The sequence below is a fragment of the Trichechus manatus genome, unplaced genomic scaffold (genome assembly GCF_000243295.1).
Source record: "Trichechus manatus latirostris isolate Lorelei unplaced genomic scaffold, TriManLat1.0 scaffold00040, whole genome shotgun sequence".
In the NCBI taxonomy this organism is placed as follows: domain Eukaryota; kingdom Metazoa; phylum Chordata; class Mammalia; order Sirenia; family Trichechidae; genus Trichechus; species Trichechus manatus.
Genome location: NW_004443976.1, coordinates 12,247,566 through 12,260,156, shown reverse-complemented (window position 1 = coordinate 12,260,156; position 12,591 = coordinate 12,247,566). Strand labels below are relative to the sequence as shown.

Genomic DNA, 12,591 nt, shown 5'->3' with positions numbered 1-12,591 from the left:
GATTATCTAAGCTGGACCAAGCATCCCAAACAGGAGAGGAAGGGAGCACAGGAGGAAAAAGGGCACACAGGTCTCGGGCCTTTTTCCTGGCTATTTGAGCCAAGGTGGACCCTGAAGCATGCCCTGAGTGTATTCTTCAACCTCCAACTTCAAACTCAGATCTCATTGTTTTACAACACTCTTCCTTCTTGATTCCCTCTGAGCATCTGGCAGTTTCTCCCACTTGAATTATCCTCCCCATGCATTCATTCCATGAACATTCAGAGCCACCTACATCAGGCTCTGTGGTGGATGCTGGTGCCCCCATGGAGCTCATGGTCTGGTGGGGAAGACACACAAGTACTGAGTAGGGGTAAGCTTGGGGGCTGTGAGGCAGAGAAGATGCCATTCAAGTCAGCCTGGGAGTGTCAGGAGTGGCATCTATGGGGAGATGAAGCCAGATTCCTGTTCTGAAGGCACAGAAGAGTTGGCCAGGTGGAGAGGGGGTAGACAGAAATGGGGTTAGGATTGTGGTCAGGTGCAAAGGCCTGGGACCCAGGATGCAGCAAGGGCTGCTTGTATATGGATATGAGGTTGATCCAACTGGGGCTGGAGAGGAGTGGGACCAGATCCTGAATCTGGCTCATACGTCAAGGTCCCAACCTACCCAGCCCTTTGGATCTTTCCTCTCTCTGAACACAGATTTCATCTGCCCCTCACCTTCTCTCTTGCACCTTGAGGTATTCTTTTCATGGTTGCTATGAGTCGGAATCGACTTGATGGCAACAGGTCGTTTTTTCAGACCAGCCAAGAAGGGTTGATTGATACCCTAATGCTTCTTTATCCCTCCCCCACAGAACTCCCAGACCCTACCTTACACTGCTGAAGGCCATTCCTCCCTCAGGTTCCTCAGCTCTGGTGTCTCCCACTACGAGAAGAACCTTCCAGGCCTCTAAGGTGGATTTGGGCCCGGCCTTGGTGCTCCCTCAGCTCCCACGTTCCCTGCAGTGGGTTTTATCATTCTGCTCTACGGTTGCAGGGCTACCTCTTAGTCTCCCCACTGGCTGCAGGGCCTGTGTTACTACCTGGAAAATGAATGAATGGGCAAATGAATGATCATAGTGAACACTCCATAGTCATCTGATTGCCTCCTACCTCTATGAGCTGGGTCTCTATTCTATCCCCAGCACTATTCCCTACTCACTTGGTCCAATTTCTAAGAAGCTTTCTGACTTGCCTCCCCAGCACCCACCTCTTCCCTTTATAGGGGAGAGAACCAGGTTCAGTAAGGCTTCGGGGAATGGGAACTAGAGAGAACTTTTAGGTAGGTTTTTCCTCTAGGCCCATAACCAGCTCAGTCTCATTCTTTCCCACCTCCACCCTCTTCTCCTTCTTAGCTTTATTGAGGCAAGGTCAAAATCACATACGATCCCTAAGACATCTCTTTAGGGTGCCCTTCCCACTCTCATCCTAGCTACCATTCATTCACTCATCACTCATAGTGCTGGCCTTGGCGTACAACCATATTTATTATCTGATTGTCTCCTTCTCCCACCTGTGAGGCAGGGACCTTGCTGGCTAAGCACACCACCTTTGTATCCCAAGTTAACCAGTAGCCATTGAGTATATGCCAACTCATGGTGACCCCATGTGTGTCAGAGTAGAACTGTGCTCCACAGGGTTTTCAGTGGCTGATGTTTTGCAAGTATATCAGCAGACCTTTCTTCCGAGGCACCTCTGAGTGGACTCAAACCACCAAATTTTGCAGCCAAGCACATTAACCATTTCCACCTGATACTTGGTACTTCTGTGTCCCAAGTATCTAGCACTTAATAGACTCTCAGTAAATAATTGTCAAAAGAAACTGAGTCAATAATAAAATTAATCTATTAGATGAGGTTTATTCGGAAAAAAGATTCAAGAATCAGGTAGCACCAAACCATATGTGGAAAGGTATTCCACTGAATCTCAACACAGCGGAGATTGGTTTAATATTGACAAAACGCAGAAGCAAAAGCTTATTTCCAATTGGCTTATTACAATTTACTATTGAAGCGCTGTCAGGATTTCATTGGTTAGTGAGGGTGGAAGCAATGTCAGAATCTCACTGGTCAACAAGGATGGCCTGATTTACAGGAAAGCTAGGCTTCAGTTTCAGTAAAAACAAGTCTTAGGGGGCCTTGTCCACTTGACCGCCTAAGCTATTTTGTCGACCACAAGACTCCATTTTTATTTCATTTAACATAGTTGAATGAATGAATGAGTGAGTGAATGCAGTCAAGATTTCTGCTCTGATCTCAGCAGCTGGGGGCTGCGAGAAAAGGTCCAGGACCACCCCCGCCCCCTCCACCACCACATGCGAGCACGCGCGTGCGCGCGCGCACACACACACACACACACACACACACACAAAGCACTACCTGTTTGCCCATTCTCAAGGTTTGTTTGGTGTGTTTGACTTTTATGCAAACCTTTGAGGGTGAAAGGAAGAATAGTCTCTGTCCAGGCACTTGATAAGGACAAATTCCCACTGTGAACTATTTGTACCACACACATCTTCCACCCCCACCCCAACCCTTGCTTGTTTTCTTTACATCTGGAAGTTCCTTCCAGCAGCTGACTTAACTTACTCTCACCTGCAACACAGAATACGCTCAGTATGATCTCAGATGTACTTTTTAAAAGGCATAGAAAAGAAATTGGAACTTTTAACTTTAAGTAACTTTAATAGCAGTTACTTCTGGGTGTTGGGTTTATAGGGTTTTTTTTTTTTTTCTTATGATGTTCTATGTTTTTCAAAATTTTTCTACACTTTATTGGTATTTTTATAATAAAAATATTTATATATTTATAATAAAAAAAACTTCTTAATAGTATAAAAATATTCCTCTTGATATAACTGGAGCCCTTTCCCTCAAGGTGAGGGAGGTGAGGTACAGAAAATAGCTTGTTTCGTCCCTCCCCCAGGCCTGCCTCCACCTTTTGATCTCATCTCCCTCATTCAGTTAACTACCAAGTGCCATCAGTTAGATCTCCAAAATGTCTCTGGTACTCATCTCTTCCTCCCCACCTCCTCACCCTGATCCAGGCCTTCGTTCTTGCTCACTTGGACTACTGGCAAAGGCTCTTCCCTGGTCTCCTGCTTCTAGTTCAGCTCCATGTCTACTCCTCTGTCACCCACTACTGGTGTGAGCTTCATCACACATCAGTGACTGGCATTGCCTCTCTATTCCCTATAGAAAGAAAGGCCCTGCTCCTTTGCACAGATTCAAGATTTCGTGATCTGGCCCATGCCTCCCTTCCCCCGTACCTTTCATTTGCAAACTCTGCTCTCCATCGCCAACCCTGACATGACTCTTTTCCTCTATTCACTGAGCACATCTTCCTCCGCACTTTGCTCTCACTATTCCTTTTGTATGGAATGCCTTTCACTCTTATTTCTACCTTTTTTTCCAAATTCCACCCTTTTTCAAGATCCAGTTATTAAAATGTTGCCTTCCTCAGGAAACGCTAGTCCAGACCCTCATTACGCGACATCTGACTCACCATGGCAGCTTTTTAATGGCCTTCTTAACCTCATCTCTTGCTTCTTCAGCCCATCCCTCACACCATTGCTGGGCTACGTAGATATCACACCACTCTGTATACATTGGGAGTCCCTGGATGGTATAAATGGTTAACTCGCTGCTAACAAAAAGGTCGGAGGTTTGAGTCCACCCAGAGGCACCTCGGAAGAAAGGCCTGGTGATCTACTTCGGAAATATCAGCTATTGAAAACCCTATGAAGCATAGCTCTACCTTAACACACATGGGGTGGCCATGAGTAAGAATAGAGTTGAGGGCAACTGATTTGGTTTTTTGATTTTGTATACATCAGAACCACCCTCCCCTATCAGTGGTCCCTATCAGTGTTAGTTATATCGGTAAATGTTTAACAACCAGTTCTGGGGAAGTAGGGGCTGATGTGCAACATCTGCCAATTTTCATCGTGTAAAGACTTCCACCATGGCCAATTTCAAGCTACCAACAAGACATCATTGAAGATGCGGTTGGTAAGAGATGCACACAGTTGGTTCTTACAAACCTATACAAGTAGCTTCCACCATTCCATTGGTCCACATTCAAAAGTTTTCACTGGTGGTGCCTAAGGTACTATTTGTACTATCTTTGCAACTCTTCTGTAAGTCTAAATTATTTAAAAAAAAAAAAAGTTTTTGAAAGTCTACCAGAAAAGTCTATCAGAATAGATGTAGTCTTAGTTGGCAAACCTCTTTCTTAGCAAAACATGTGTGCCCTCTAAACTATTACCCTCTAAGAAAGAAATGAGGAAATAATGAATGAGATTAATTGCCAATGCAAGTACATCGTCTAAAGCTATTGAAACTCTATAGAAGGATAGCTGGAGAGTTTATCAAGAACATCTGAATTCTCAGCAACCAATGTCACAAAACAATATGTGTATTAATTGTTTAATGAGAAACTAATTTGCTCTGTAAACCTTCATCTAAAGTAAAAAAAAAAGAATATATGCATTCTTGAACAACCGCTTCTAACCTGAGACCAGAAGAACTAGCAGGTACTCAACCACCACTACCCACCGTTCTGACAAGGGACACAATAGAATGCCACCGGTGGGTGGGCTTTCCAGGTGGTGACCATCTCATTATATACAGTATCTGCCTTTATCTTTCTCTGAGTGAGTATGCCTTAGTCTTCTGTCAGGATTATTTGTGCCTCTCCTATTTTCAATGGAAGCTCTTGGGAGCTGTGATCACTCAGCCCTCTTTTGAGATCACAGGGCTTGTGCCTTAGCCTTAGCCCAGCTAGGACACTTCATCAGTGTCTGAGAGGCATGATCTAATTAAGTTCATTCACATTATGCACAGTATGTACTGTCATTCAAAGATGGCATGATGGTTAAGATTGTGTGTCATCTTGGCTGGGCCATGATTCTCCGTGTTTTAATGTAATCACTCCCATGATTGACAATACTGTGAGTAGCCAATCAGATGAAAGGGAGGCTCCTTGGGGGTGTGGCCCGAATCTGTATATAAGCAGACGTTCAGGCTTTTTGCTCTCTCTGGATCCTGCAGCTGCTTCCTGTTGTCTCATCTCCCGTTCTTGGGACTTGAGCTGTCAGCTTATCTGCCAAACCTGGGATTCGTTGATCTGCACAGCCTGTGAGTGGGAGCCCTGCTCTCCGACCTTCCGATCTTGGGCTTGCCAGCTTCTGCAGCTGTGTGACTTGGGAGAGGCCTCTACCCTGATCCACGGACTTGGGATGTTCTAGCCTCTACAATCGCGTGAGCTGTTTCCTTGATATAATCTCTCTCTGTATATATATTTATACACTTTACTGGTTTTGCTTCTCTAGAGAACCCAGCCTAAGACAGATGGCAATTTTTGTTTCTTTTTATTGTTGTAAAAATAAATATAACATACATCAATTGGTCCCATCCCACTTGGAGCAAAGAAGAATGAAGAAAACCAAAGACACAAGGAAAATACTAACCCAAAGGACTAAAGGACCAAATGAACCAGAGACTCCACCAGCCTGAGACCAGAAGAACCAGATGGTGCCCAGCTACCACCAATGACTGCCCTGACAGGGAACACAGAGAGTCCCATACAGAGGAGGAGAAAAATGTAGAACAGAACTCAAATTCAAAATATATATACTCAAATTCAAAATATTTACTCAGGTTCAAAATAGACATATATACACATATATATACATATATAACATTTGCCAATTCAACATTCTTCAGGGGTACAATTTAGTGATATCAATTATGTTAATTATGTTGTGCAACCACCACCCATTATCTTTGCCAAATGTCCCATCACCATAAACACTGCTTCCTAAATAATAGATGATAAATTTTTTAATAATAGCTTTATTGAGATATAATTCACATACCATACAATTCACCAATTTAAAGTGTACGATTCAGTGGTTTTTAATATACTCACCAAGTTCAACGTTTTCATCACCCCAGAAAGAAACCCCCCCTACACTCATTAACAGTCACTCCCCATTTCCCTTCAATCCGGTCAGCCCTAGGCAACAAGTAATCTATTGTGTCTCTATGGATTTGCCTACTCTGGACATTTCATATAAATGCAGTCCTACTATGTCTTTTGTGATTGGCTTCTTTCACTTAGCATAATGCTTTCAAGGTTTATCCATGTTGTAGCATGTATCAGTACTTAATTCCTTTTCATTGCTGAATAATATTCCATTGTATGGATATATCACATTTTACTTATCCATTCATCAGTTGATGGACATTTGAGTTTCTATTATTTGGCTATTATGAATAATGCTTCTATTAACATTCGGCTACAAGTTTTTGGTGGACATACGCCTTCATTTCTCTTGGGTATATATCTAGGAGTGGAATTGCTGGGGCATGTGCACACCTTTGAGAAGAGCAGGAATTGGACCTTTAAACAATGCATCCAGGAAGTTATTTACAAATGAAAGGGCAGGGATTTCAGAAGGTCGAGTGGAAGGAGCTGAGGGTGATAGTGTAATGCACTATCACAAAGGTAGTAACTCAAGGTACTGTTTGCAGTTCACCCTGTATCATCTCACAGGATTCAATATCCTGGCGAGTAGAGAAAATCAGACATCATTATTATCTTCGTTTTATGGAGAAGAACCTAAGGCAGAGCGATTTTAAGCAATTTCTCAAAGTCACACAGAAAACAAGAACCAGATTAAGAGTTTTGGATTCCAAGCTCAGATCTTCGGTCGCTTATCTTGTTCCATAGTCTTGTGGTCCACTTACCTTACTGGAGCAAACAAGACAGCCATGAAGGTAGTGTTGGAAACCTAGGAACTGGAGGGGAAGACTAGTTTCAGGAAAAGCAGCCTTCTTCAATAGGACAAGGGCCAAGGAAATACAACCCCGGGAGATAGCTTGTGTCCAGCTTCATGGTCATCTTCTCTAACTTACACATGTCAGTGGATTTTAACACACCACTCTTTATAGACAACTTTTTCTAAGGGTGCTCGTAGACAGTGTATTTTGGACACCGCAGAGCACAGTTGGGAACATACAAATGCGATGTAAATCTTTTCATTTAGATTCAGGAGTGGAACAGCCTGTATAGAAGCCATAGGTACCAACACGGACCGCGGCTTAAACAAGATGGTGGCTGGGACGGGACCGCTCTGTCTTTCTAGGTGAAACTCTATGGCACAGCAGTGGCGTACAGTTTAGGGAAGTGAAGCTGAGATGAGAGGTAACTCGACCACATAAGCACGCCAGGAGGGGAGAGGCAGAAAACGATCTCTCGCGCAAGTGTGGATCTGGAAGCCCTGGGTTTCAAGACAATAGGAACACCTCACATTGCAAGTTTTTTGAAACGTGTGCTTCGTATAAGTCCAGTTAATGCTGAAGTCGGGCGTTCCCTAAGACGCATGCGTTCTAGAAGAGACCAGCGATACAGTGGCGTGGTCTTTTCAACGTCCGGCGTACAGGAGACGTCTGAGGTGGAAGAGGCAGTTACGGTTCCCAGTACGCATGCGCTTTGAGGTCGAGGCGTTTCCTACAAAGGGTGTGGAGTGCAGGGCTCCTTGTTGCGCAGGCGCAAGGACTGTCCGGTAAGGCTAGGCATCTATCAGAGGGAGAGAAAAGGAGGGTGAAGGGCTTGAAGAACCGGAGACGCATGCGCGTTGCTGACTGGTTGGGAGCGTTTAGGACTTCTGAGGGGCGGGGTCACGTGTGCGCGTCATTGGATGGGTAGGTGGAAGGGAGGGTGGAGCGGGGAGGAGTGTATGCGCTTGCGCAGTGCGTGGGTGGAGGGCGGTGGAGACTGATAGCACGCTTGCGCGGCTGTCATAGGGCTGCTTGGTTGGTCAGTGGGGAGTCGGCGCCTGCGTACTAAGACCCGTGTGCAGCAGCGGCGGCGGCGGTAGAGGCGGCGGCGGCGGCAGTGGGCTCGGAGGCAGCGGGCTCGGAGGCAGCGGTTGGGCTCGCGGCGAGCGGACGGGTCGAGTCAGTGCGTTCGCGCGAGGTGAGAGCGGACTTGGCGCGCGTGCGCGGAACCTTGGCTTGGGTCTGGGAGGAGAGATGGGAACTGCGCGGGGGTCGGGGAGGGGGCAGAGTGGAGCGACGGTCTCCGCCGCACGGGGTTCGGTGTGGGAGCGGCGCGAGGTGCGGAGAAATGCGGGCGCGCTCCCTGGTTGGCGCGCGGGCTGGCGGTTGGGGCTGGCCGGGTGACGTTGGAGCGACGCAGGGCGGGGGACGGCGAGCCGCGAGGCCGCCACGCGGGAGAGGCCGCCGGGCGGCCACGCCGGGGCGAGGGCCAGAGGCCTTATCGGCCCATCGGGACAGGAGTACCTGGGCCGTTGAGCACCGGGCGCCGTGCAGCCACGTGAGGTGGGGGAGGGGAAGACTTGGTGAGAGGGCATGTGGGGGGGGTTGGCGGCCGGCGAGGGGGAGGGGAGGCGGCGTGGCTCCGGCCCTGGCGCGGCCTTTGAAGAGGGGGCGGCCGCGGCACCGGAAGTGCCCCCCATGGGAGGCTGCCCTCGGGGTCGGAGGCCACATGGCCGAATGTGGACGGGGGCCGCATGGTATAGCGCAGGGACCCCTCCCCTCCCCCCAGGTCCCGGCCACCGGAAGCCTCGGGCGGGCACATGGTGGGCGGGAGCCGGCAACCCCCAGCGCTGGGAGGCATGGGCCTAGCGGGTGCCTAAAGGAGCCTGGAATTTTGGGGAGTGGGAGCAGCTGGAGGTCCGTGTCCTGGCCAGCCCTGAAGAGTCCGCTGCGGGCATATGTTAGCGCTCCCCCCACCTCATGGGTCCTTGGAAGCTTTTTTCCCAATCCTCATGTGAAGTGAGGCGTCCAGCCAGGTGTAAGTGGCACTCCGCGCTGGGAGAAATGGGAAAACCGAGGGCGATTGAACGGTCGCCCAACTTTTCTCGGCTAGTCTCGACAGCGCCTTCAAGTCCCGGCCAGAAGAGTTCCCCACCGTCGTATGCGCTCTTCACCTTGTCACTGTCTTTTCCGTTGTGTCTAATTGGAGAGTTCCTCGGTTTTAAGAGTCTTTAACTCTAGAAGTCTAATGTAATTTCTGCTACTCTCTACTACCAAGCTTTTGCTTTCAGTTTATTGTTATTCACCACCCCCTACACCCCGACTTTCTACTGACCGTACAGGCCAGGCCTGAAAAGCCGACAGAACCAGTGCATCCTGGGAAAAGTGGGAGGGCCCTCGAGGAGAGGCTGGGTGCCTGGGTTCCCTTCGGGAACCGAGATCGTTGTGTTTGGCAGGAGGATTGGTTAGGAAACAACTTTCCTTTCTCCCTCTCGGCTGCATCTGCAAATGCGTGTTGGGGAGGCGGGAATCCCCCAAAGAGGCCTTGTGGTTTCCTGTACCAGTGACTAGCTCGTGTGTGGATGGTGGGGGGGGTAACAGACGGGTGGGGCCCTGTCCTCCGGTCTCCACCCTCCTCCTCCATTAGCCCCGCCCTTTTGCTGGCTCATGGCTGCTCACCTAATTATAGCCCTGGTTGTGTGTGTGCAAGGAGCCCTGGTGGTGCAGTGATTAAAGCACTCGGCTGCTAACCTAACTGAAAGGTCGGCGGTTCCAACCCACTGGTGCTCCTCAGGAGAAAGATGTGGCAGTCTGCTTCTGTAAAGATTCACAGCCTTGGAAACCCTATGCCCTATGCGGCAGTTCTACTCTGTCCATTGGGTCGCTATGAGTCTTAATCGACTCCACGGCCGTGGGTTTTGTTTGGTATGTGTGTGGGAGAAGGGTGGGTGGTTTCAGTAACACCTAAGTCCTCCCGCTCCCAGGAATTCAGACTTTGCCCATCCCTGAGATTTGGTATCCCAATTTCTTAGAGGCTTTTCTATCCTATGCCACTACAGCTTTTAGTTTTTAGCTGATCCAGCTATTCCACCCTCCACGTATACAGTAGTTTTTAGGTATTTGTGATTCCAGTCAGTGTTTAATCCAGGAACTTAGACCTGATTTTAGGTAGGTAGGGTAATAAAGGGTTAGGGGAAAATGGATCAGTGTTTCCAGAGAGGAGTGGGATAGATTGAGGGTACTGTTACCCTCCGTATTCACTGACCCCAGTTCTCTTCTTGATGCCAGTTGGAATCGAAGCCTCTTAAAATGGCAGATGATTTGGACTTCGAGACAGGAGATGCAGGGGCCTCAGCCACCTTCCCAATGCAGTGCTCAGCATTACGTAAGAACGGCTTTGTGGTGCTCAAAGGCCGGCCATGTAAGATCGTCGAGATGTCTACTTCCAAGACTGGCAAGCATGGCCACGCAAAGGTTAGAATTTCACTTCTCCACATTTGCCTTCCCCACACCTCCAATGTCCACGGGGCTTCCAGCAACAAGCTGTCAACAGTCCTGGCCCTGTACCTACTTTTAGCACCTTACTGTGCAATTCTTTTTGTTCCGCATTCAGTCCTTGTATCTGTTCAGACTACTATACCTGTTCCCCAAGTCTTCAGCCTCTCCGGTGCTTAGCTCTCTGTGCCTGCGTCATTGTTTGGTAATCCCTTCCTTTCTCCATTTTTGTACCAGTATCCCAGTTTCTCTTCTTGACCCTTTTTGCTTCTGTTTGGCTGGTCCTTTTTATTTCTGGTTTCCAGTTTTTCTGTTTCTCTCTTCCCTGGAGTCTTTGTAGGTGCTTTGTTTTCATCACTTTGCCGAGGGTTTCTCCTAACACAAAATGCACCTTTTCTCTAGAGGGGCTCCACCTCTGAGCCTCCATGTCACCTTGGTGTCCCATTCCCTAAATCCAGCTTTCTCTGTAGGTCTCTCATGGGGTAACAAACTGCCTGTACTGGCTCCCTCTCCTTGAGTTCCTTGCCTTCACTTTGCTTTCTTGGTTCTTAACATTCTTGCTAGTGCTTAATACCTCAGGCTTTTCCTCTCCTGTCCCCAAGAGGATACCCCAACCTGGTTTACCCTTGTTGCATTTCTTGTGGTTCTGTTCCCTAATCACTGTTTTTCCACCTTCTGTTGACCTAACCTTCATCCTGTAATACTCCTAATATCAGGATCCTCTGCTTGGTGCTTTCTGGTTTCATGTTTTCCTTATTGCGTAATTTAAGTCTTTTCTTCTTCTTCTGCTCCCCTTTCTCGTTTTTTCATCTTTCCTCAGCTCCTTCCATGTTCCTTATTTCCCAAATTCTCAGCTCCTTAGGCTGCTGTCTAGAAAACCCTTTCTTTTTACCTAGACTCTTCTCACTTCGCTGTGCTTTTAGCATCTTGTTTGTCTGTGTCGTGATAACTAAAGGTAATTTCTCTGAGCCTGCCTGCCAATTTCCCTTGTGCTGTCAACCCCAATCTCAATGGTGGGGTTTTTTGCCTTGGGTTTTTTTTAGAAGCTTTAGTGTTTCTTTCCTGAATTGGTTTAATTCCAGTTCCCCTTATCTTTGCCCTAATATCCTAGTCCGCCTTCCCTCACCAGTGAGGGACACCTTGAGTCTATCTCCTCTATCTTACAATTTGGTTGGGGTTTTTTTTTTTTTTTAATGATATATACATACAGGTCCACCTGGTTGGTATTGACATCTTTACTGGGAAGAAATATGAAGATATCTGCCCCTCAACTCATAATATGGATGTCCCCAACATCAAAAGGAATGATTTCCAGGTATGTAGATCATCTGTGAGAGCTTGGGTTAGTGGTTTACGGGGGGAGGTAGGACCAGAGGAGCTTGTGGTGGGAGAGAGGAAGGAAATGACAGGAGGAAGAGAGGGTATTTGGTATTAGCTGTTTGCTGCCACCCCAGTTTCAGTTTGCCCATAGAAGTTTCGTCTTCAGACTACCTGAACCTGCATTCAGCTTCCTTCCCTATCTGCCCCCAGCTGATTGGCATCCAGGATGGGTACCTATCACTGCTCCAGGACAGTGGGGAGGTGCGGGAGGACCTTCGTCTGCCTGAGGGAGACCTCGGCAAGGAGATTGAGCAGAAGTATGACTGTGGAGAAGAGATCCTGGTATGATGCACCCCTTCCCCCCTTTCCTTTATGCCCAGCTTTGCGCATTCTGCTGCTTCCTGAGCTTGGGCATCTGCTGAGTAGCTCTCTTGCTTCCCCAGATCACAGTGCTGTCTGCCATGACAGAGGAGGCAGCTGTTGCAATCAAGGCCATGGCAAAATAACTGGCTCCCAGGTAAGTAAGCGTGACAGCCCTTCCCTTATGCACACACTGTTACCCCCATCAGTTCCACTGCTTCGTGGCCCAAGGCTTACTCCCTGCCTCCAGGCGGGTCCTGTCCTCCCTACCTTGTCTTCTGTGTTGAAGGTGTTGTCCTGTCTTACCTGGTTTCTCTCTCCTACCCAGAGTGGCGGTGGTGGCAGCAGTGACCCTGGAGCCTGCAGAGGCCCCCTCTCCCAGCCTGGCCCAGCTCTGGCCTGGCCCTTGGCTGGACTCCTACACGATTTATTTGATGTTTTATTTTGGTTTCTCCCCCCAATCTGTCGGGGATCCCCCTGCCCTTCACCCTGCTCCCTTGGCCAGGAGCGAGCAATGGCTTTGGTGAAGCTGCCCTCCTCTTCTCCCCTCGCACTACAGCCCTGGTGGGGGAGAGGGGCGGGTGCTGCTTGTGGTTTAGTTTTTTTTTTT

General features: G+C 48.3%; 1 protein-coding gene across 4 annotated transcripts; it reads left to right on the top strand.

Moving 5' to 3' along the window:
- The first annotated feature begins 7,272 nt into the window (after positions 1 to 7,272).
- EIF5A (eukaryotic translation initiation factor 5A) lies at positions 7,273 to 12,585 on the top strand. Of its 4 annotated transcripts, none has more exons than XM_023731107.1 (6): positions 7,273 to 7,591; positions 10,095 to 10,280; positions 11,512 to 11,616; positions 11,832 to 11,963; positions 12,065 to 12,138; positions 12,310 to 12,585. In XM_023731107.1, exons 2-5 carry the CDS (start codon positions 10,116 to 10,118, stop codon positions 12,125 to 12,127), a joined length of 465 nt encoding a protein of 154 aa, XP_023586875.1. In that variant the 5' UTR covers positions 7,273 to 7,591; positions 10,095 to 10,115; the 3' UTR covers positions 12,128 to 12,138; positions 12,310 to 12,585. The 4 variants fall into 4 exon arrangements, with proteins under 4 accessions (XP_023586875.1, XP_004376104.1, XP_023586876.1 ...); XM_004376047.2 differs by lacking the exon at positions 7,273 to 7,591 and adding an exon at positions 7,708 to 8,004; XM_023731108.1 differs by lacking the exon at positions 7,273 to 7,591 and adding an exon at positions 8,253 to 8,369.
- The last annotated feature ends 6 nt before the right edge of the window (positions 12,586 to 12,591 follow it).

What these genes read in the sequence shown, in the direction of transcription:
- EIF5A (XM_023731107.1), top strand. Translation starts at nt 10,116, where the DNA reads ATGGCAGATGATTTGGACTTCGAGACAGGAGATGCAGGGGCCTCAGCC. An exon ending in GCAAGCATGGCCACGCAAAG is followed by an intron (nt 10,281 to 11,511) that starts GTTAGAATTTCA and finishes ATATACATACAG; the next exon opens with GTCCACCTGGTTGGTATTGA. An exon ending in ACTGTGGAGAAGAGATCCTG is followed by an intron (nt 11,964 to 12,064) that starts GTATGATGCACC and finishes TTGCTTCCCCAG; the next exon opens with ATCACAGTGCTGTCTGCCAT.